This window comes from Esox lucius, chromosome 6, assembly GCF_011004845.1.
Source record: "Esox lucius isolate fEsoLuc1 chromosome 6, fEsoLuc1.pri, whole genome shotgun sequence".
Lineage (NCBI taxonomy): Eukaryota > Metazoa > Chordata > Actinopteri > Esociformes > Esocidae > Esox > Esox lucius.
In genome coordinates this window covers 23,628,876-23,653,553 of record NC_047574.1, presented here as the reverse complement: position 1 = coordinate 23,653,553, position 24,678 = coordinate 23,628,876, and the positions used below count along the sequence as shown (strand labels likewise).

Here is a 24,678-nt window from a genome sequence, read left to right as displayed (position 1 = left end):
ACAAGTCACATACTCTGAGAAGAATGTAGAATTATTTGGCTTGACTCTGTAGTCCATATTCTGTCCACATGATCTCGGGGTCTGTGTAGTGGAACAACTTATACAGGTGGCCATACAAACCAGCAGGCCTCTACAGAGACATGTGGATCAATGATATAAGAACATTCCTGACATCTTCTGGTAATGTGTGGTAATGCATGTACTTCCAATGAAAACTATGAATACTACATTCTGGTGTTGATAAAAACAATAACCGACAGGCAACTTCTTTTCTTGTTTTTCTTACTATTAAACAGTCCCTCTTCTTCTTAATTTGAAGGCATAGAACATCACCGTCTATGAAGAAATATTTAAGATCTGTCATTTTATAACCTAATTACATGCTGAGTTTGACCTTAAGATACCAGGATTTACTATTGTGATAGATGGAGTGTTTAATACTAGTTATTTCATCATAATCACAGAGTGTTGATTACACATGTACTATATATTGTACCATTAATCAAAATAAAAAGCATACTGTTTTCTTGGATCTCTGTGAGAGCCACGGAGCGTGAAGAGTTGGCTTTAAGATCGCTGGAATGTACTCATGGCATTCCAGTACCTTCTGGACAATGGACTCGTAAAACATGTCATAAAACCCCACCGTGTGCATCTAGAGATAGCAAGCAGGAGGCAGAGGCATTGTTTGGTGAAATGCGGAGGGGATTTATTTCGGGAATGGATGATTTAAAGCAGAAAGAATCTTACTGTTCCCTTCACAACTACATGAGGTTTCCCAGACTCCTTTAACAATACAGATATCTCTGTTAGGACCAGTATATCACAACGGTTCCCACGGTGCATTGATGAACAACGTCCTCCAGATACAGTGAATAAGGAGAAAAGCATTGCTGAGAAGAAGAAGAAGAAGACACGATTCTACAATAATATTGAAGCAAAGAGATGAATGTAACATAAACATTCATGTGGGCATATAAAAGTGAGAGCTGGATGATAGATCTTACCCCAGTCCTTTGACACTCAATGATGTGTTAGCTGCATTAGCTGGATTTTCAGTGAATGCCATGAGCTTTTCCCATACCAGACCAAAGTCCTCTGAGCTCTACAGAAGACCCACGCACAACGCCCATACAAACACTTGAAGACATCTAAAGGCATGGATCCAACTTGGGACCGAATGAATTGTGTCCCAAGTTGGACTGTGTGAGGTTGGGTGGTTTTTCAGTGTACACCTCCAGATTAATTCAGAAACAAATGTTTGATACATAAGGAGTTTTGTCTAAACCCACTGGAAGATAGACTGCCCATTGATCTCACAACATTATAGGGATATTTCCAACACTGCAGGGCCTGTCTCAATAAATGCCAATGGAATCAACTATAGTCTGGTGACAGCTTATATACTGTAATGAAAGCAAATATTGTCTATACAGAACATCTATTTCCAGATTGTAACATTTACAATACTAGCTACATACCGTCCCTGCTATCCACCCCTGGAATAGAAGGGTATCTGTCAGCCATAGTGAAGACATTGGAAAAGTCATTCATCCCCACATCATGTCAAAACAGCTCCATATTAGGACAAATACTGGACTGAAACGGTAATATACAATAGAAAATTATACCACATACAACAACAAATGGAGGGAAATGCAAACAAATTCACTTGCAGTTGTGAAAAGGACAAAACAAGTCACATACTCTGAGAAGAATGTAGAATTATTTGGCTTCTGCGCGGCCCTACTATAAGGCTTTGTCCAGTCTCTTTCATGATGTGTTTGGCCTCTGGGTCTCCAAGAATATGCTGTTTTACAGTAAACCGAGACATGGATGAGCTGTAGTACAGTAAACAGAGACATGGATGAGCTGTAGTACAGTAAACAGAGACATGGATGAGCTGTGGTACAGTAAACAGAGACATAGATGAGCTGTGATACAGTAAACAGAGACATGGATGAGTTGTGGTACAGTAAACAGAGACATGGATGAGTTGTGGTACAGTAAACAGAGACATGGATGAGCTGTGATACAGTAAACATAGACAGGGATGAGCTGCAGTATAGTGAACAGAGACACGGATGAGCTGTGATACAGTAAACAGAGACATGGATGAGCTGTGATGCAGTAAACAGAGACATGGATGAGATACAGTACAGTGAACATAGACATGGATGAGCTGCGGTACAGTCAACAGAAACATGGATGAGCTGCGGTACAGTCAACAGAAACATGGATGAGCTGCGGTACAGTCAACAGAAACATGGATGAGCTGCGGTACAGTCAACAGAGACATGGATGAGCTGTGGTACATTACACAGAGACATGGATGAGCTGTGGTACAGTACAGAGACATGGATAAGCAGTGTTATAGTAAACAGAGACATGGATGAGCTGTGGTACAGTAAACAGAGACATGGATGAGCTGTGATGCAGTAAACAGAGACATGGATGAGATACAGTACAGTGAACATAGACATGGATGAGCTGCGGTATAGTGAACAGAAACATGGATGAGCTGCGGTACAGTCAACAGAAACATGGATGAGCTGCGGTACAGTCAACAGAGACATGGATGAGCTGTGGTACATTACACAGAGACATGGATGAGCTGTGGTACAGTCAACAGAGACATGGATGAGCTGTGGTACATTACACAGAGACATGGATGAGCTGTGGTACATTACACAGAGACATGGATGAGCTGTGGTACATTACACAGAGACATTGATGAGCTGTGGCACATTACACAGAGACATGGATGAGCTGCTCCATGTGTCTCAAATGGGCAGTCAGGAAATGGGTTACCTCAAATGCTTGACAAATCACACTGAGCTTGACACTGATGAAGGCATCATCCATACTTTCTGGAAGGTAGGGTCTGTGACAAGAGTACAGGAGAGACTTCACCAAAAGTACATGTCACACTTGAAGGTTTACAAAGATTAAGTGCAAGAGACATTCATATTTGTACATATTGAACTCTACTGATTAAGATAGCTTACCCCCAGGAGGTTGGAGACACTTTCAAATCCATGTCACCAACAGAGAAGCTCCTCTCCAGGCTCACACTGCTATGGAGGCATAACACAGTTCAACAATTTAAAAACAGTACAACACCTCAGTTCATGTTTTCTATGGACCAACTGTTAATCTTATCTCATTGCCTTTCTCAGATGAAATGGAGTCTTGCTGAAGTGTTCTCTTATCTGAATGCAGTCAAATTTACCATCCTGAAAGATATTTGAGGCTCTAAGCAGTACCTAGCCTTTCTGAGCCAATCTGAACAGTGTCTCAGCTACCCTCAGGGCCAGCTGCCAGACAACCAGCACCACTGTCCTGTCTCGGGGAATCTCCAGAACAACACCAGACAGAAATCACAGACAGAACTTGTCTGCTTGTTCTATCTGTGTATCCTTGATTTGCCTTCTACCGAGATCTCTTCAAAAGCAAAGTATTGTCAAAATAATTTCCCCCTACGTTTTTAGAAGGGGTGTTCAGTTGGGTCTGCTTCTCTGAAGACTGTGATTCATCTAGGTGTTCAGATGAGGGCAGCATTGTTTCCCTAAATTCGTTGTAAGGCAGTATACACCAATAAGAAGGAAGGAAGGAAAAGCAGTGAACCGGCGACAGGGTTCCCAAGGCTCATTGATGCACGTGGGGAGCGAAGGCTGGCCCGTGTGGTCCGATCCAACAGACGAGCTACTGTAGCTCAAATTGCTGAAAAAGTGAATGCTGATAATGACAGAGGGGTGTCAAACACACAATGCATCACAGTTTGTTGCATATGGGGCTGTGTAGCTGCAGACCAGTCAGGGGGCCCATGCCGACCCTGTCCACTGCTGAAAGTGCCTAGAATGGGCACATGAACATCACTCGACCACAGAGCAGTGGAGGAAGGTGGCCTGGTCTGATGAATCACGTTTTCTTTTACATCATGTGGATGGCCGTCGCTTACCTGGAGAACACATGGCACCAGGATGCACTATGGGTAGAAGGCAAGCTGACGGAGGCAGTGTGATGCTTTGGGCAATGTTCTGCTGGGAAACCTTGGGTCCGGCCATTCATGTGGATGTTACTTTAACACGTAGCACCTACCTGAGCATTGTTGCAGATCATGTGCACCCTTTCATAGCAACGGTATTCCCTGAATGCATTGGCCTCTATCAGCAGCATAATGCACCCTGCCACAAAGCAAAAATGGTTCAGGGATGGTTTGAGGAACACAACAATGAGTTCAAGGTGTTGACTTGGCCTCCAAATCCCCCAGATCCCAATCCGATCGAGCATCTGTGGGATGTGCTGGAGAACAGGCCCGATCCATGGAGGCTCCACCTCACAACTTACAGGACTTAAAGGAACTGCTGCTAACGTCTTTGTGGCAGATACCACAGCACCCCTTCAGAGGTCTAGTGGAGTCCATGCCTCGACAGGTCAGGGCTGTTTTAGTGGCAAAAGTAGGACCTGCACAAAATTAGGCAGGTAGTCATAACGTTATGGCTGATCGGTGTATTAATGGTTTGCAAAATGACCCATTTCTACCAGGTCACAATTTCACAGAATTTAAATGTTTATAGTTCTTTCAATGTATTTGTGATGTCATCACCATGGCTCTGTATTCAGATTCAGAATACTTTATTAATCCCAAAAGAGACGGTTTGGTTCAGTTGCAATCCCACTGCCCAAGATGAAAAGATCAATGGTGCAGCGCGCAGCGTCACGTTCAGAGGCATGCCTTCAAACACTTCTGTAGCTACTTCTCAGAGCAACAACCTTGAAATATTGAAAACAGTATTTTATTATAAACAGGAAAATATTGAGTTCATTTTTCTAACATATGCAATGCCATTCAATGCAATAGAGTTTTGATGAGTAAGTTATTTTTGCAAGTTATTTTTGGTGTTAGTAAATATTAATATGCTACATTATAGTTTGCAACACAGTACCAACATTTTTTAATCTACAATGCATTCTTAGAACATTTACAAACACAATGAATTTACATCCATTAGTGAGGCAATTTTACAAATGCTGAATGTTGAATTTTGAGTATTTTAACTCAAGATTATTACATATACTGTTTTTACATAATATGCGCACTGTCATTAAAACAGCAATGTATTTGAGCCTTGCTTATGGAAACAATTCCAGGGGGAAAACTATTTTGATGAGTAGTTTAAATGTATACAGTACTCTTTAGGTATGGCTACTGTACTGTAGTTAAAACGGCAAGTTAACCAAAACATTTGCTGGCCAAAAATGATTGATAGGGATCAGTCGGCCTGTCTACTGCTTTCATCGATCTGTAACTGCATGCACGCAATTACTTTACTATTTCTGACGTATAGTAGAACAAATGGTGGCGTATTAATGTTTTTTGGCAAAGTTGCCCACTCGGCATGTAACACGCCTTTGTTCACAATATCGTCGCTTACAGTATGTTGCATATGTAACTACGCAACAGCGGCAAAAGCATGCATTTGCTTGTCAACAGGGAATGATTAGATAAAAGTTTATTCTAATAAAAGAGTGTTTGTGTTACTGTTTGTTGGCGTGGTATTAGATGGATAAAGGAAACGCGTCTATAATATCCAAAATGAGGTTGTGTATGAAATCAGTTCTAGCTATGGTGCATTAAGAGGACTCTACCAGGCAAACGGAATGTGAAAGAACACTTTCTTTGCACTTGTTTGTAATAACATACAGCACACACCACATGGGCATGATGATCAGTGTTTCAACAATAACCAGTGTTTTAAAATGTAAAATTTCTGTCTTCCAGCGTAATTTCTTACGTTTGCCATTTTGTTAGGGAAGCGGCATCCATGTTTGCTATGCTTTCTGTAACTTGGTATTTTATGAACAGACGAATAAAAGGGAAGTAGATTCAACAGATGCTACTGCAAAATTCTAATTCTAGATTGAGATGTTGTATTTTCATGACACAAATGAATGGTAGCTGAAATGAGGAATTAGGATATTAAGTAGTGAGCTATGGTGAAATGCGGTTGTCCCAATGTCATATCTGTCCTACGGATTCATTTTAATCCTACATTTTGGAGGTCTGAAAACATCCAGGAAGGTTGCTGTTTTTGACCTAAATTAGGTAGAACACTGAGGAAAATAAATGGGAAAGGCCACAACCTTGCATTAAAAGTATTTCCACTACTTTATGATGCCCTTGCTCTCTCATGAGAGTTTCAAGAGGCCCAATACACTGTTCCTCTGACCAAGAGGCTAACACAGCCTTGAAAAAAGAGGCCATCTTGTTTTTCTTCAGGCCAGCAAGGCAGCAACAGGTAGGCGCTGTAATGCAGGTATGACCACTGCATGGAAGATGTGGGATTACAGAATTCAGTAATGTCTGTGGAGGCTCCGGGGACACTTTAGAAGTCCTTATCCCAGCCTGACAGCTCGTCTGGAGGGTCCTCCAGCTCTGGTGGGAAGGTGTCAAAGTGACTGTGGTCCATCGGCCCCTTCAGCTGGGGAGGGGAACATCAGAGAACACTGTTCAGATACTGTCACATCCAACAACTTATTAAACGGCCATGTGCTTCAGAACACTTCACCTCTCTCTTCAGTGGGGAAATTAGCTTTTGGCGTCTCAGCCCCTCCCAGTTGAAGCCCTGGAACCACCTGCATGATGATGCAAAAAGGCAGTTGTAAAAGAAATATGCCTACAAAAAACTACAGATCCCATAATCCTTCAGTGCCCTTAGGCTACATCAGAGTAACAAAAAGACATTAGAACGGTTGGTTTGAAGTAAATGTTATAATTCTGCATGAAGACACACTCACACACGCAAACACAGGTGTGCCATTACATAAACACTAAACACAGAATGATCATATTCAACGGTTAATAAGGTCAGGTTTTCACACCATTTCTACAAAAAAACTAGAACTGTTGTACAACCCCATTCCCAAAAAAGTTTGGACACTGTAAAATGTAAATAAAAACAGAATGCAATGATATAATTTAAACCCCATGTTCAATAGAAAATAGTACAAAGGCAACATATCAAATGTTAAAGCTGAGACATTTTATTGAAAAATGTATTGAAAAATATATGCCACTTTGAATTTGATGTAGCAACACGTTTCCAAAAAGCTGGGACAGAGGCAACAAAAGACTGGAAAAGTTGTATAATGGTAAAAAACTATTCATATTTTCAATTATATATAGGAATAAATGATTCGCACATCTTTGCATTCTGTTTTTATTAGCATTTTAGGCAGCGTCACAACTTTTTTGTAAACAGGGTTGTACAATCTGAGTACCATCTATACTATATCCAGTGGATGGGGGGGTGCTTGTCACACAACAGTGTGCATAGTGCTAAGGGGTATAAATCAAATTTTACATGGTTGTAATATAATAAGAACAATGTCTAAATGAAATTAATGGTGATAGGTGTTTTATGGTGTTGATGGTGATAGGTTTTTAGTTGGGTTGATGGTGATAGATGGTGATAGATGTTTTGTGCTGTTGATGTAGAAAGGTGTGAAGTAGGGTTGATAGGTGTTTAGTGGTGTTTAGTGGGGTTGATGGTGATAGGTGTTTAGTGCTGTTGATGGTGATAGGTGTTTAGTTGTGTTTAGTGGGGTTGATGGTGATAGGTGTTTAGTGGGGTTGATGGTGATAGGTGTTTAGTGGGGTTGATGGTGATAGGTGTTTAGTGGGGTTGATGGTGATAGGTGTTTAGTGGGGTTGATGGTGATAGGTGTTTAGTGGGGTGGATGGTGATAGGTCAGAAGTGGTGTTGCAAATTCTTCAATAATAAGAAGTGGACGAACTTGTGTTTCTTAATGTCAATAATGCCGTTCTTCTTATTACCAAGCCGGTCCACTGGGTTGAGCCTAAAGGAAGGAAATAATTGTTGGGTCTGTTTGTGTGGAAAGTCATCTGGACAAAAACTGCACTGATATTATGATTGAGCTAATATTGTATAGCCAAGTTGATAGAGAAGACACAACAGTTTGTAAAATGTGACTTCAGAAAGGACATCAGTGCTGGCCACTTATGGACCAATTATTCTCAATGTTTTTTGTCTGCTCAGTTACTACAGAACCATTGCTCTGACTGAGCTGGCCAAAGGAATTGAAACATGGTGCCAACTAGCAGTGCTACTAGTCTATGTAGGGACAATTGATTAAATAAGATGTGATGTAAGTGAAGTTTACAGCAAATCAGAACAGAAAGACCTTTACACTCTATATGTTTCCAATTATCCATTTAAATGAAAACGTTTCCATATGATCTATTTTAGGTTTGGTATCACTGAATACAGTCAGTAATGCCACATCCACGTACTTGCAGAGTCTTCTGATGAGGTCATCGGGACGCTTGCTAATTCTCTTGGGGAAGTCAACCTTCTCAATCCCATGAAGGACCATGGTGTAGATCTTTATAGGGTCGGTGCCCGAAAAGGGTGGACTGGAAAATGTGGGTTGGATGGTGGTTAAAATTTTTTCCTGAACATGCTTGGGACACTAACACAGTAATCTTGTTGCATGTCACCTTCTGTTTCCCCAAAGACTAATTCAAGGCAGTCACCTCCACGTCAAACCACCCTACTGACTCACCTGCCAGTCAGCAGCTCATAGATAAGGATCCCCAAAGACCAGCAGTCAGCTCCAAAGTCATGGCCCTTGTTCATGATAACCTCTGGTGCTACATACTCAGGGGTGCCGCAGAACGTCCATGTCTTTTTCCCCATACCAATCCTCTTAGCAAAGCCGAAGTCAGCCTGGGAAAACAGACATATATTGCTGGCGGGGGCACAAACAGCTGAAAATGACCCGGGATCAATTCGAAAAATATTACCATCTTGACGTAGCCTTCTGCACCCAGTAGCAGGTTCTCAGGTTTCAGGTCCCTGTAGATGATTCCTCTGGTGTGGAGGTAGTCAAAAGCTTCCAGGACACAGGCGATGCAGAAGCGCCCTGTCTGCTCCTCAAAGTAACTCCTGTTTCACAGCCGACAATAAGACGTACAGTCCTTTAGGACTTAAGACTGATTAATCGTTTTTTGGCCATCTTCATTCCTTTCATTATTACGTGTTAAACAACCTACACTCACATGTCCCGTAGTATACTCCACAGCTCCCCGCCCAGGCAGGCCTCCATGAGGAGGTACACATACTTGTCATCCCGGAATGTCCGAAACAACCTGGAACACCAAGCAACATTTAGAGAACTGCACAATGACAAACTGACCGTTCCGGTGTTCTCAATGACACAGATCACACAGCTCTCCTCCTGTTCTTTTGGATGACATACTTTTCAAGTAGTTAAGTAGCCATTTTGTCTGCCTGTTATCTGTTTGAAAATTAAAAGAACAAATCTAGCAGCACAAATCGAGAAACGTTTTGAGGAAAAATGGGAAAAGAGAGGGGCATGACGGCTTAAAATGAACGTTCCTCTTTGAGTGGCAGCTGGACGCAGTGTTACACCAGGCCTTTTGTACTTGAATGTCACAAGGCAGATGAATCAAACCTAAGTCTACACTCCGTGGTGAGACCAAGGACCACCGGACATTCCCCAAAGGGAGTCCTTAGCAACTTCTTGCGGGACATGAAGAGATGGGCCTCTCCTCAGAGAAATAGTGCTGAACCACCTCTAGGTTCAAGGTCAGCACACAACACTCCCACAGTTCCTTTATCCCTGTCACAGCCGACCTGAGACACAAAGACATACTGTATTGGCTTTCGAGTGAAACTGGACCTTAAACTCTAAAGACACAGGAGTCACGGTTAAACCATATTAGCTTAATTAAGACTAAAATAACTAAAATAAGTACCCCACTGTCTAAAACCGTAAAATATCAGGTGCATCATGTGTGTCATCAAAATTATGTGAAAGGCAGACTCATTTAAGCAGTTACTTTCTCATTTGTATTTCAAGTGTGACTTTCTGTTTAAAACCACACACAAAACATGCGTTATTCACAGACTAGAAGTATTCAACATGTAAGCTGTATTACACTCTCTCCTGTTTCAAGGACCTGAACATCAACGAATTTGTCCTTTGCTCAATGTTTTATTTCAGCATTCAGCAGACACAAGGTCCAACTTAGCATAAATCATGCTACTGCAGCTGTATGACATTGTATAACCATAGTTTTTTTGCAGATCAAATGCTATAGGAGCCTCTTTCAGAAAGCAATAGATTATGGGCAAACAGAGTACCATTTTGGTCACATGGGAGGCAAAAATCAACATATGTCCTCTCCTTATGTTGTTGTGAATCTGTCATTAAGTAAAATGTCAATGAACCACTCCAGATGACAGAGGTCTGGATAAATGAGTAACTCATGTTCCATTCATATTGTAATTTCTTCACACAGACTTCACACAGATTTCTTCACAAATGTGTGTGATGCGAACTATTCTAGAAAAAACGCTTCAGTTATCAAAGCTTGGGGAAAAAAAGCTATGGATATACCCAATGCTTGGAGGAGGACAATCCCTAAGGATGAGGGAACATCATGAATCACACTAACCTGACAATAAACTGTGAGTTGGTTTGCTGAAGGATGTTCTTTTCAGAGTAGATGTGCTCTTGTTGTCTCGTGTCCACAATGTGCTTCTTTTTAATGCACTTCAGAGCAAATGTGGTGTCTTCATCCGTCAGTTTCACCTGCAATAATAACAGAACTTACTTTAGTTTACATATACAGTATTACTTCGTTTTATAGCCCCATGCTGTAGCTTTTTTCCATTGCTCTGAGGTGGAGTGACCCACATAACAGGCCACCCACCAATTCTACTCGGCCAAAGCCGCCCATGCCCAGTGTGGCTATGACCTTCAGGTCCTGGAAGGGGTCATGGGTGGGGATGACTGCAATTCTCTCCCTGAGCCGACGCACTTCCTGGGCCTCCGGGGACGAGTCAATAAGGGGGGAAATGGGCCTGTGGTGGAGAAAGGGTGGGAGGGGCAACCATTGGGTTTAATGATGCTCTTCTAAATATCTGTTTCAGCCCAAACTGTCTAAGGTTTCTTGGATTGGTTTTTGTAATTGTAATTGCCAGATGTTATTTGATTCATGTGGTAGCAGGGATCGTATGGCCTTCATTACTCACAGGGCATTTCTCCTCTCGTCACATAGGGAGAGCTCTTTAACATATTCTTTTAGATACGCCTGCAGTTCCTCATAGGTGCCAACAATCTGGTTGAAGTTGCTGGGGAGGACGTAAAAACATGAATGCTTTTTCATTTCAGGGTGTGTGTGTTTTAAGTTTTAATAGTCATATGTACACTATTGTTCACAAGTTTGGGGTCACTTAGAAATGTCTTTTATTTTTATAAAATAACATCAAATAAAATGAAATAACATTAAAATAAAATAAAATTGATTAGTAATACAGTGCAGATATTGTTAATATTGTAAATGACTATTGCAGCTGGAAATAGCAGATTTTTTATGAAAAATCTACATAGGCCTACAGAGGCCCATTATCAACAATCCTATGTTCCAATGGCATGTTGTGTTTGCTAATCCAAGTTTATCATTTTAAAAGGTCTAACATGATCTAACTGATCATTAGAAAACCATTTTGCAATGATGTTAGTGTTGCTGAAAACTTCAAAATTGGCCAGTTGTGCTTTTGTGGTCTGTGTGTTTAATACTTCCTAAATGCATTCTGAGTCTGTTATGTTAAACACAGGTTCAAACTTGAGTCTATATTTCTTTTTGCCACTTAATGGATTTGTTTCTTTTGACCATGTATTTACTCATTCTACATTTTTACTTATTCTGCATTTGCTGCATGCCACCAGGTAATCAACATGCTCTACAGAGTCTCTGAATATGTTCCAGTTTGTATTCTCAAAGCAAAAAAAGTGGTTGGCTCTCACTTTAATCGCTGCATGTACTTAGACAGTGAGATAATTTATTCCAGTAGATATTTGTATTTGTTTGGGTGAAGCTACTCACTCTCTGTCTACCACTAAGCACTGGGTGTCATTCTCAGTGGAGATGATGTTCGCTGAACGCACATCCTCACTAGAAAGAGACAGAGAGCCACATTTAAACAGAAGAACTACACAGAACTGAATCCAAAGGAAATTCATCACAGAATTATAAAAATCTGTAGCTGTTAGATAATGCAAGTCTTTGTCAGCAGACTAACATTCCACGGCCCACCACTGCAATATCCTGAAAGGATTGGATTCATTCTCGAGTGGTAGAGTGTGTGGATTAAGTCAGAGGGGTAACAATCACAATTGATTGATATGGGACACAGAATGTGAAATGGGAGAAAGAGGGAACACAATTTGAAAAGTGTGTTGGAACTTGGTGCTCAAGACAAACTAGCCAAGAGTGATTTTGCCCACATTTTAAGTAATTTGAAGATGACAATAACAGCTTTTACCTTATGAGGGCTTTTTCTCCAAAGTAGTCGCCCACACCTAGAGTCTTTATCTCCTGAGGCTCAGTCCAGCCTTCCGTGGTCTGGGTGACACACACCTGACCATGAAACACAACATGTAAAGGGACATCTCTTTTTCCCTGGATTCAACATGGCTGACTTAAGATTTGTCTGCAATAAGATTGCATGTGCTATCCTAATCTTACAAGATATTTAGCTTCTCCTTAATGCCAGATAGGAATTACAACTCTTTTCAACCACAATGAACCATGCCATTTTATTTATATTTTTACCTCTCCTTTAGCTATGATGAAAAAAGTGTTCCCTTCCTCGCCTTCTCGAATAATGTACTCTCCTTTATCAAAATAATCCTAGGAATGAAAAAAAACTCTTCACATTAACAAATGTTCACTAATCTAATAACGAAAAAGTATTATTAAACAGTAAAGGCTCACAATTTCCAGACAGTCAACGATTTTGGCAAGTTTCTCTTCTGGCAGATCTCTCAACAAAGACACACTGCAGTAAAATACAGAAATGACAGAACAGATTATAATGCTGATTTAGCCATGTGAGAGTTACTCCAATTTATAATGTGGATTTAGCAATGTTACAGTTTGCCAACAACTTTCAAGATTTCTTTCTTGGGCAAAATGCTTAAGTCATAGTATATGAACTTGCAACTCATTCTTCCATGTAACCCTACCATTGTCATAAATGCCGGTTTCAGGCTTGAATCCTCACAGTACCTGCGTAAGAAGCTGAAGTACTCCTCTTGCGTGGCCTGTGTAGACTTCATCATAATACTCTGGAAGGTCTGGCGGTCCAAAGCCCAGATATGAACCTTGGATACAGCTGGCCATGGAAAATGTACACCACATCATACAGTACCACATAACAGCATACATTACCACACCACATCATACATTACCACACAACATCACACATTAGCACTCAACATCACACATTACCACTCAACATCATACAGTTTAGCATCATACACTAACACACAACATTACACATTAGCACTCAAACATCATACAATATAACACATCATACAGTACCACATAACATCATACATTACCACATAAGATCACACATTACTACTCAACATCATACAATATAACACATCATACAGTACCACAAAACATCATACATTACCACATAAAATCACACATCACTACTCAACATCATACAATATAAAACATCATACAGTATCAAAAAAACTCACATTTTACCACATAACATCATAACATTTTTAGCAGGCAACACTGGACAGAGAATTTGAATGGACGGGTGAATAATATGCCAAACTAGGCAGACATTTCGTGCTGTTTAACATTTTACTTTAATAACACAGAAAATCTAACTAAATTATTGTAAAATAAATTATTGCCTCACTCCACCCAGGCACTGCATGGAAAATTTCTTTCCTGAAAATTCAGCACTCAAACAAGAAGACTTATAAGAGAGGCCACAGGAGGTCAATAATTACTTTGAAGGAGCTACAGAGTTCAGTAGCTGGGAGTGCAATAATGGTCCACCAGTCAACCATATTAAGAAAACCTCCATATTAATAAAACAAAAGGTTCATTTATGGCATTATTTGAAAAGTTTGGTCCACAAGCATCACCCAAACAAACTATACCACCTGGAGCACATCTGCCAATAAGAATTGGCCAAAGAAACTCAGACAATGTGTGCAAAGCTGGCACATACCTACCCCAAATCTATCTTCCAAATATGAATGTGTGGGGATGTCTGTCTCTTCTATAAATATTTCCCTTACAATTACATCTTACACCTTTACTGTGTTTAAATGTCAGTGTTTTAAAATAAAATAGAATAAAATACCAATGTACCATTTGCTATTCAATAATATGAGAGAACTGGTCAGGGGTTCGAAGACTTTCACATGTCACTGTATTTTAATTGCTACTGCAACTTCAGCAGCCCCTTGAGACGCCTTGAGGGCCTATGCCCTACTGAGATGCACTGGTCTACAGCTCAAGACTGTAAGATATGGTTTATCTAATGAGAATTAAATAAACCAATGTCAATTCATTGCTCTTTCTCTTTGATCATTTTGTATGCCAAATGCATGGTTTCTTGATTCCTGTGTGGAGAAGTTCATCTCAAAGAGGAAGTCCTCTATCTACAGACTCTACCAATCAAACTCACCTTTTACGGTAGCTGTTCTCTTACAGTTATACAATATAGCCAACTCTCCGAAGGCAGTCCTGGGGCGCATCTCTCCGAGCAATTTACCATTCTGGATGACCTCTAATAAGCCATCTGCAGAGACAAAAACTAGCATGATTACTGACAAACAGTAAAAAACATTCTACAAAGGCAAAATAAGTGAATACACTGTATCTGACCTGCCAGGACATAGAGGTAGTTCCCAGGCTCCCCCTCCTGGATGACCACCTGGCCTTCGGTGTAGGTCCTCTCATACATGCACTCCACCATCTCCCTCATGTGCTGAGGATCCAGCTTCTTCAGGAAATCATTGTTCATGATGGCATCATTGATCAGTTTTTTGGTGCTGGAAGCAGAGTGTAAAAAGAAAATGGTAGCACAGACAAAGAGGTCAGTGAAGACAATCTCAAATCAATATTTATACATACAACACAGGAAGTCAACGTTAAATATCGGTTTTGAGAGCAAGTACTGCCATAGGGTTTAATTACCTCTGCCCAACTTCAGAACGGAATGACTTAATAGAATCCAGTACATTTACAATTAATTCAGGTACTTGAATTGTTACCACACAAGCAGAATTATTAGAAATGTTGTAATTATTTAAGCTTTTAACCCCCTAAGCCCAACAGTGGAGAATAGTGTTTGGTGTTTGAGGTGGCACTAACATGAGTTATAACAACAGCCTTTTAAAAACACCATGAACATGATATTTTATATTCACAGATAGTCACAGCACTATAGTCTCTATCAGGTAGTAGTAGACAAACTGTTGATATAGCCATATTAGGCTCTTTCCCTATCACTGGCTTCTAATTATCACATCACACAGCTGGGGGCCAGTCCATTAAACTGAAATGGACCTGGTGAATGGACTAAATCAGGGGGGTAGGGGCAGGCAACTGCGGCGTGCTTAATTAAAGCCATAATGACCCAGTCCATTCACTATACTGCATATAGATGCTCAGGCCTTTGTTTCCCTTGTGCCTTCCTATTGTCACCAATGCTAATACAGGCTTTCATATCTCCTTGGAGTAGTAGCCACTACAAAGCCTTGGCCAGAACTCCATAAAATCTTGTTCTTTAAAGAGAGTAAGCCCATTCTCCTGACAAGACTTCAGCCAGAAATCGATCCGGTTGCAGATTTGAACAATTCACCATTTAAAAGGTAATTTATGATTCAAGGTGGACATGGGGAGTATTTCCAGTGCATGCAGCCTCTGAGAACACAGTGACATTGGCATCAAAACATGCATTGCAGGCAGATCTTATGGTCATCAGACCTCAATCAGGACCCGTTATCAACAAAGACTCAGCTGAATGATTCTAACCTATTTGGGGAACATTTCTGCTTGCCTATCATGACATGTGGTACATTATCCCACATAGTCAAGAGTTTAAAGAATAGTCCTTTGGGAGACTAGGAACACATACTACACAAAAGCCGAGATGAGAATCATTCTAGGAAGTCCATCATTAAAGTTGTTCTGAGTACCTCACTTAGTAGTATCAAAATGCATGACAGTTCATCGACGAGGATTTGACAGCACTCTATACTTCGGTTATCTGTCCCTGGCATGGAATCATGAACGCTAAGGTTTTAGCATTTAAGAAACAAGGCCCATCCATGTCCTAGTAGCGATATCAAGTTCAAAACAACTATGTGCCTTTGTTGAACTTCACAATCCCTTTCTGATACTTTTTAACAATTTTAACATGATGCAAATAATATGCAAATAGGAATATTAGGAGAAAAATAGCATTTCAAAAGAGTTCCAGAGATAAAATCGATTGCCGCTAAACACTGTCCATGATATAGGCCTAGAGAGTAAAGACACCAATGTGTCATTTTCATTTTTGTAAACTATCCCTCTCCAACCTCAACCATATTACATGATTCTGTTGACCTCTAACACCCACCTGGAGTCCTTGCGGACACGGGCCCTCTCTGTTGACAAATGGTGGGTTCTGAAACCCCCACAGAAGAGCCCAGAGGTGGGTTCAGCTGACACACCTTCCTTTGCTTTGAGCCGGCGGTGGACCTCCACGGCCAGCCTGTGGAAGCGTGTGGGACCCTGGTTGATGACACTGAGTAGGCGGTGGCCATTGTGTTTGGGAGTCGGGGGGTAGCAACCCTGGTTGTTGTAACCGATTGCATCCTGGAGCTTTTCTATCTGGGAGACTTTAACATCCAGCTCTGTCTGTAGGCTCAGCAGCTTCAGCTCTTGGGCTTTGAACTCCTGGTCCCTCTTGGCCAGTTCCCCTTCCAGATGTGCTATCCTGAGCCTCAGGGTCTCTGTGTTCCACGATGTGCTGGCTGGGGGCTCCACCTTGAGGCCCGAGGCTGGGAACCTGTTCTCTGGCTGTGGGGCTTTGATTGAACCGTTGCCCATGGCCAGCTGATGGCTGGCCACCATAGGAAAGCTCTGGGTCACACTTGACTAGTCACTGATAATGCTCTGTCCAGTGGCTGATGAAATCTAAGATTTTCCCCTTGAGGAAGAGTTCTGTGTTACGCTTTATCTTATAATCCCCTTAGAAATTCAAATGTGGATAGAACAGACAATCTTGAGTATATCTTGAATCCACAATATGATAATATTTAATTACAAACTATATGTAAAGATCAAATTTTTTGTGGGATTCATTTTTATTTAATAAATAAAACATGGCAATGACTGGAAAAAAAACAAGCCTATATGTAAATTCATTGCACATTACTGATAATTATATTATCCACACAACAAAAATGGTGTCACTAACATAAAATGCATACAAAATATCCTGATGGTATTCCAGGGAATACAATAAATGCACACCGTTCAATGATATTCAAACACTGACCTGCTACGTGAGACAACTGCGCCTACTGTGTTATCATCAGATCTCACTCATCGGAATCTGTCCTTCTACAGACAGAATTCAACTACACTACACTGAACGATACAATTAGCCTATCTATCCGAGTAACTTACAAGATTTAAATGCGGCAAAATTACTTACAATAGCGTTGAATACGTTCCTTGATTCTGGAAATGTACCGCACTGTTTTGTGAAAGTTACTAATGAGTCTCTTAACGTGTGTAAACACCAGTGAAAACAAAGACGTAATCTCTCTTGAATGGATTGTCGTCTGACATGTCTTCAAATGCTTGATCCCGTAATGTTGACTACTGATTAGGGTACTGGAGGCGACTCCTAGACAATATAATGATTGTTATATTAATCCGTTTTAGCATTTGGCTACCCCTAGCGGCTATCCTGGTGGACGCACAGTGTCAAAGTAGAAACATGAGTTAAATAGCCTACATGGTGGTTGCAACCGTACACGCACCCGGAGATTATATTGGTCCATACGGTTGCTTAATTGCCATGGGTATGTCTTGGTGCTCCATTTCAAAGCTCGTGATATTAGCATAGACTTAAAATAGATACTATAACATAGAGCAGACTAGGCTACTACAGACTGGATTATTCAAATATGTATGTTTAACAAGTAGATACCTCAAACAACAAGAGACTAGGGATAAAATGGTTACTGATTACTTTATTTAAAATTATTCACAATGTTCTCGATATGTGACGTATTTAACAGTGAAATAATGATTGGCAAACAGTGAATAAAGCTGCCATTTATGGTTTATAAAAAAAAAAACATTTTCTGAAAATAAAGACGTTAACAATTTGACAGCACACGCAATTCAGTTATTAAAACATACTTAACTCTGGATTACATTTATCTTATCACATCTTTTATATGACACATTGAATCTCAAGAAACAACATTTTTACACCTCAATTCAATGTTCAGATTGCAATTTCCATAACATTTGCAATCTGTCTGTAACAGCAGAGGAAATGATAAAAGGTCACTTAAATGACTGAATTCCTCAAATTGTGCAGGATTGGCATTCTAAATATATGCCAATAGTTAATTTGCTGAAACAAAACCTAAATTTCCAAATTTCATTGTTGCTGTCAAGTAATAAAATAGTGCTTATTAACAATAATATCAACATGCATATGGTTTTAAATAAATGCCCTCATATCAGTTGTCAGTTACTGGTAGCTACTGAAACGAATAGATTATCACACAAACAGATTTTTATAATGTTATACATCTTGAAACATAGCACACATACAGTATAAATAGTTAGGAGAAAACAAAATGTATGTAAATAACAGATTAACTATTATATGGTAATATACAGTATGTTTAGAAAGTATTCAAACCCCTACTTTTTCATTTCACTGCAGCCTGAATTATAATGGATTCAGTGGTGGTCTATGTAAGTCCAAAGGTTTAAGCCAACTACATGTACTGCTGCAGCATGGGTTTGATTCTGGCCCAATGCTCTTACAGCAAAAACTCTTCCCCATCTTCGTCACTTCTTTATCCCCAAAAAAGCATGCACAAAATGTGTGAAATATTTTTTTGGTCAGTGATCTACACATAATACCTATTGATGTCAAAGGGTTAGTACTTATGTTGTTGTTGTTGTACTTTTCTAATTAAAAAGTGAAATGGCATAGTTGATGTGTTCAAACGCCTTGCAGACAGTCCAGATTTAGCTTAGGTGAATCAAATTTCCTGATCATCCATGAGATGTTTCCTTGAGAGATGTCCCTTGTTGAACTGGCCTCAGATGTCGCACAATTGCAAGTCAGAGAAGAAACTATAAGATTCCAAGCAATGGTCTGTGGACCTCTGAGACAGAAGTCTGAGGAGGCATATATCAGAATGTTCCTAAGAGAATTGTGGGCATGACAAAATTCAAAACTAACCGGACTCTTTCTAGAGCTGGCCACTGACCAAGAACAATGACCATTCAAACAGAACTACAGAGACCTTAACCAAGATGGGAGGTCCTGCAATGTGCAGGCAAATACTTAAAGAGAACCTGCTTTCTAGCAAAGTTGACCCGAGATTGTGGTGAAGATTTACATTTTAGCAGGAAAATTATCCCAGACATACAACCAAAGCAGACATTGCTTCATAACAAGAATGTGAAAGTCCATAAGTGGCCCAGCCAAAACCAAGACTTGAATCCCATTGAGCATCTGTGAAAAGAATTGAAGATTGTTGTTCACTCATTCTCCATCGCGAACCTAACAGAGCATCAGAAAACGCTGAAAGAGTGGGAGAAAGTCCCCAAATGCAGATGTGCAAAGCTGATATAGACATACCCAAGAAGACTCAAAGATGTAATTGCTATATTGACACCGGGATGCTTAATACTTCTGTAGATTGTGTTCATATTTGATTTCTGTATTAATTTTAATGTTTCTAAAATAAGGTTTTCACTTGGTCATTATGGGGTGTTGTGTATAGATCAATGAACAAGAAAACCTGATAAATTAATATAAAATGTACTTTACGATACAACAAAATGTGGAAAAAGTAAAGGTGTTTGAATACTTTCTGAAGGCACTGTTCAACAACCTTCTTAAATTGTTTTCTAAACCTGCTCTACACAAAATAGTAAAGACACTTTTACAAAACAGAATGCCTTGAGCATAGACTGGCATAAACATATTTGTAAGGTCAACCATATAAGTGATTAACCATATAAATGTACAGTTGATACCGAACCAATCCTCAACAAAAATCAGTGAAATTTGAACTTATTGTAAATTGCTTTATACTAAAATGAAGAAAAAAAATAAAATAATTATTTTGCAATAGTAACATAAAAATATTTACAAAGGACCATATTCTGTTCTCAGGTCCAGCAATAATTACACTTCATCAGCTGTTAGGTGTTTTTCATGAAGAATTACACGTTGTGAGATCCAATAACATTGTGTCAGATAACATGAGTACACTGAATCAGAAATCTGAACACAATATTACAAGATCAAGACACAGTGAAGTTCTGTCAGTAGGGAAATGTATACCAAATAAATAGAGTATTATACAAACATGTAATGATACATTCCAGAAAAGAAGTGAGAAAACTGAATGGTACTGCTATCATTGTGCAAAATATCAGTGAGGAAAAGCAGAAATTAAATGCACACCACCTTTCAAAGATTACTGTATAGTAAATGTTGTTCAGAATGAAATGCTACAAAATAATAAATATTGATTGAATAATATCTTAATAGGATTATTTTGGTTATTAAAGGACCATGGGCATATTGTAAAATGACACATTTCAATTCTGAAGATGATAGATTTGGTTCACAAAAAGCTTTTGGCTGTGCTAAATTATCTTATATTTTGAATGAAAATCATTAAATAGCCTCATTACTATATAACTGCACTTCAAATTGAAAAGGTCATGCATTTTTAAACAGCACCATTGGGCAACAATTTACATTAAGTTGCATTTACATCAGCTACAAACAGTAAGGAAAGTGATCCGCTCATTTAAGGATTATCACAGGGTTCAATAGAATGCTTCCTCAATACATTGAGAATCAAATTCAGCATGTCATGTGTGAACACCAGGTGGCAGTGTAATCCTTGTTCTCACGCAAACCTTTCAATCATTCCAATCAATCATCATTTGGGGGAAGGGAAACAACTCACACAGTAACACACACATTCAATGTTAGAAAGAATTATACACATTTGAATGGCATTTTATTCTCTAAAATAGCTGGATCATTTTGCCTTTGAACAACGTTTCTGCTACCAATTTCTTCTACTATGTAAAAGTGGTTTGAAACCTTCACCCTCAATGCCCGCTAAAGATCGCTGTGGCTGTTATTACATTAAAACAACCACAACGAATGTCCGTGGTTCGCAAAACACTATTTATGTATATGAATATGGACCTTAGTAAAGCATTGCTTTTTTATTTACCAATTTGAATATTAAAAGAAATCTGTGCATTTTGATTGAGTTGTGAGAAGGTTTAGAAGACAATTGTCAATATGACTTAAGGAATGCTTCTGTGCATTAGATTTTAGATAAAACAGGAAAGTTTGTGTTAAACATAATAAAAGGCATAAGTTATCATACTTGCTGACACAAGATATATTGGCAGTTCAGTCTTCAGACTTGGTTAGCACACAAGAATGAAATGTAATTCTAGCTACACTTTTGAAAGAAAGAAAATGATAACGTAAGTTTACGCAAACAGCTCCAATTGATTTTTTTTGTGTTATTCTCAAGATCAAGGTCAAAATATCATAATGACCTAAATTAATTACTTTAAACATAAGCTTCAGTTATCAGCTGTCCAACATGTTACTGAATGCTCTGTCAGTGTACAGTAGTTAAACTAACAGTTGCTTCAAAACTGGTCTTATGCCTTCAGCCATGATAACATGTGTTGGAATATGAAAAAGATTTGGGCACAATAGAAATTAGCCAGCTTTATGGTTCATGTCATCATTTAAAGGGAACGGTCAGTTACCCAAAAGCCCCCTGATTCATAGACACTGGATGTGGTTTTATTCCCGCTGAAGTTAGCTGCCCAATGCGATACATGATGACATGCATCTAGAATGGCATGCTGAATCCTCTGGCTCTAACCAAACTAATGTGAATCAAGTAATTCTAGAATAATCATTGAAATCTGTCAGTATGACTGTAGACATGTATTTCAGAAGACAAGTCTAAATCGATAATGTCCAAGTTGAGTAAAAACAGGTTTGGTAAAACCTATACATGTTGCTAAACAATTACTGTTGATGCCTGTTTTTGAGAGGATCCTAGGTCACGTCAGTGTAATATACAATATATACAACAACACAGACTGAACACTTCAGAGAATGTGCGAACATTCCCCAACTGTACAATACTTACTGTTCTAGCATTGGTAAATGATGAGTTTTGTACTCCGGTACAAAAGTGTAATATACTATGCCTATTAGGCATGCATATATATACTGGATACCAACAGTATATTGCTGGCACTAAAGTTCTTCATTGGGCACAGGTCAGGCATTGTAGCTACATAAACAGTATGTTCTATGCCTGCAACACCCAGGATATAAGGCAGTGAGTTTGATATCAGGAATCATCAAAAGCATTTCCCTTTGTTTTGGGGTTTTTTCTTGGAAACACATGAACACAGAGAATTTACATTATCTGTTCTGGGAGCTGCTCTGAATTCTTGAATCACAGTTGTTGGTGTCATATAGAACACAGGAAATTAAACCCTATAAAAAGTAAATGTCTTGCTTTCACATAGTGAATAAACATAGATGAAAATCCATATAAATCTCAAAGAAATGCGTCTGTAGATCTCTGTATTTAATCTGTAGATCTCTGTGGGTTAATGCTGTTTCCATCACCTGAAGCCTTCAAACAAGATTCTGAAGTCTTCAACCAAGAACAACAAAGGAAACTAAAATCCCTGTGTTTCTGAGTTATTAAATCAGTCTGCTCCCTGCTGCCGCTTGAGCTTCCCAATGTTACTGGCTTTGTCTTCAGCCGGATGGAAAATCGATCAGTAAAATGGCAACCCCAGATTGGGTCAAAACTCAAAGATATCTCCAAAGGTCTTTAAGTTTCCATTCTGTAGCTTTGAGCGAACATCGCTGAGCAGATTTCTTGAACTTCTACTACTTTGCCAGTTGGAAAGGATTTTGACCCTTTCAAGGAAACAGAGGTGAAAGTCAACGGAATTGTCCTTCCATATAACAAATCAACAGGCATTCACGAGAAAACCAAAGAACATGCTTTCCAGCATGCACACACAACACACACGTGTTTGCTTTTCTATCCTGTGGGGACCAGAAATTCATGGTCCATATACCCTAACCATAAATCTTAACCATGGCCTAACCATTAATCTTCACAGGAACTTCTGGTCTCTTTTGTTAGACCTGGATCATGTACAAACATGTCGCAAACTGCAGCAGAGCAATGACGATAATAATTCAGCGTATGCTTCAGACAATCAGTGTGAAATGGAACATTAGAATGACAGAACAGTTATATTGAAAGCATCGCCGGGACAACAAGGGATGGTAAGGAATAGAGCAAAACAAGATGCATAGCTAATTTTGAAGCATTTGATCATATGTACCATAAAAAATGTATATTTATTTAATTTTTAATACATTAGGTCAACTAACACAGAGATGTCTATTCAACATATGCAGATTCTCAAATGTTTCTCATGAACCTCTGGGTTAAACTCTAAAACAAGGGAAGTACAGCAGGGAACCAGTCACACATTATGAGGTAAGACCTCACAAAGACTTTATTGAAGGTGGTCATCTTGCAATCTCTTAATCTAGCTATACATAGCTTTTTTACAATGAGCAGCAGTAATGGACTAACTCCACTCCAGTCCCCTTCATCCATTTCTTTAATACTGATTCATAAAAACCACCGGCCACTACATGTACATGTAAAACAGCTGCAAAAAACAAATCTGTATTTCTTAGCAAAATATATCTTAATTTCCCATTAATAGCTTTCTTCACATAAATAAATGGATGAGGTACACTGGGCGCAGAGTGGCTGTGGCAGCAGCATGCCTTTAAGGGAAGCAGCAGTATTTCAATCATTCAAGAGAAAGCTTATGAGTTTGAACCAATATGATAATGTTCTAACAAAGACGAGGGATAGTCAAAAAGCAGTAGCAGGTGGCCCCTAAGATTAGGAGAAAAAATATTTACAGATAACTTGGAAAAATTGAGGCCAGTGAGTAATACGTACGTGAAGCTTAGAATGGTTGGTCACTTTGGTTGTAAAATAAAAACGACTCAGCCGAGCATTGGTTCTCTATTTCCTTGTTGGAAACCGCTAAATCTTAAAATCGTCAGACAATCTTAGTTGAAACACCCTTCATGAGATATAATGTTTCCCTTTTAGAGACAGCGACAACATGTGCTAATGGCATGCTGGATATTCAGTATACTTTATGGGTTAGTAATTTAAATGGCTATACGGTACAGTGCAGATTAAATATGATGCCTGTCACCGTGAACCGAGCTGTTTACATATTTAGACAGGAATTATTTGCGGTGCTGTTCGCTTAATAATTTGTATCTCTACAAAGAGGGTTCAACTAAGATATTATAAAAAGCCAACACTTCATCTTTCCAGACCCACAATTCAGTGCAGCATGGTCACAAGAAAACAAAACAACATGATACAATAAGTTAATAGGCAATATCTGTTCACATAATG

General features: G+C 39.3%; 2 protein-coding genes across 4 annotated transcripts in view; both read right to left on the bottom strand.

The window, feature by feature from the left end:
- Positions 1-6,153: 6,153 nt before the first annotated feature.
- On the bottom strand, positions 6,154-17,831 carry LOC105010732 (cGMP-dependent protein kinase 2). 3 transcript variants are annotated; one of them, XM_010870286.3, is made up of 19 exons: positions 17,583-17,831; positions 16,500-17,113; positions 14,759-14,925; positions 14,559-14,672; positions 13,127-13,232; positions 12,833-12,896; positions 12,671-12,748; positions 12,381-12,475; positions 11,942-12,010; positions 11,088-11,186; positions 10,766-10,916; positions 10,508-10,644; positions 9,086-9,175; positions 8,831-8,972; positions 8,590-8,753; positions 8,318-8,440; positions 7,801-7,863; positions 6,573-6,639; positions 6,154-6,485 (listed from the first exon to the last, which is right to left on the bottom strand). In XM_010870286.3, the coding sequence occupies exons 2-19, from the start codon at positions 16,994-16,996 to the stop codon at positions 6,390-6,392; spliced, it is 2,322 nt and encodes a 773-aa protein (XP_010868588.2). In that variant the 5' UTR covers positions 16,997-17,113; positions 17,583-17,831; the 3' UTR covers positions 6,154-6,389. The 3 variants fall into 3 exon arrangements, with proteins under 3 accessions (XP_010868588.2, XP_010868587.2, XP_010868589.2); XM_010870285.3 differs by having other exon boundaries at positions 16,500-17,072; XM_010870287.3 differs by lacking the exon at positions 17,583-17,831 and adding an exon at positions 17,424-17,446 and having other exon boundaries at positions 16,500-17,072.
- A 282-nt stretch (positions 17,832-18,113) lies between these two features.
- col13a1 (collagen, type XIII, alpha 1) overlaps positions 18,114-24,678 on the bottom strand; it is an 86,087-nt gene continuing 79,522 nt past the window's right edge. The window contains exon 37 of the mRNA XM_020047279.3: positions 18,114-23,129. Coding sequence (XP_019902838.1) covers positions 23,100-23,129 — 30 coding nt within the window. The 3' untranslated portion in view covers positions 18,114-23,099. The remainder of the gene's footprint in view (positions 23,130-24,678) is intronic.

Bases quoted from the DNA above. Each gene is read 5' to 3' on its own strand.
- LOC105010732 (XM_010870286.3), bottom strand. From the start codon at position 16,996: ATGGTGGCCAGCCATCAGCTGGCCATGGGCAACGGTTCAATCAAAGCC. The intron at 12,749-12,832 runs GTGAGCCTTTAC...TTTCATTCCTAG, and splicing joins TCGTTGACTGTCTGGAAATT to GATTATTTTGATAAAGGAGA. The intron at 8,973-9,085 runs GTGAGTGTAGGT...GCTGTGAAACAG, and splicing joins TGGAGTATACTACGGGACAT to GAGTTACTTTGAGGAGCAGA.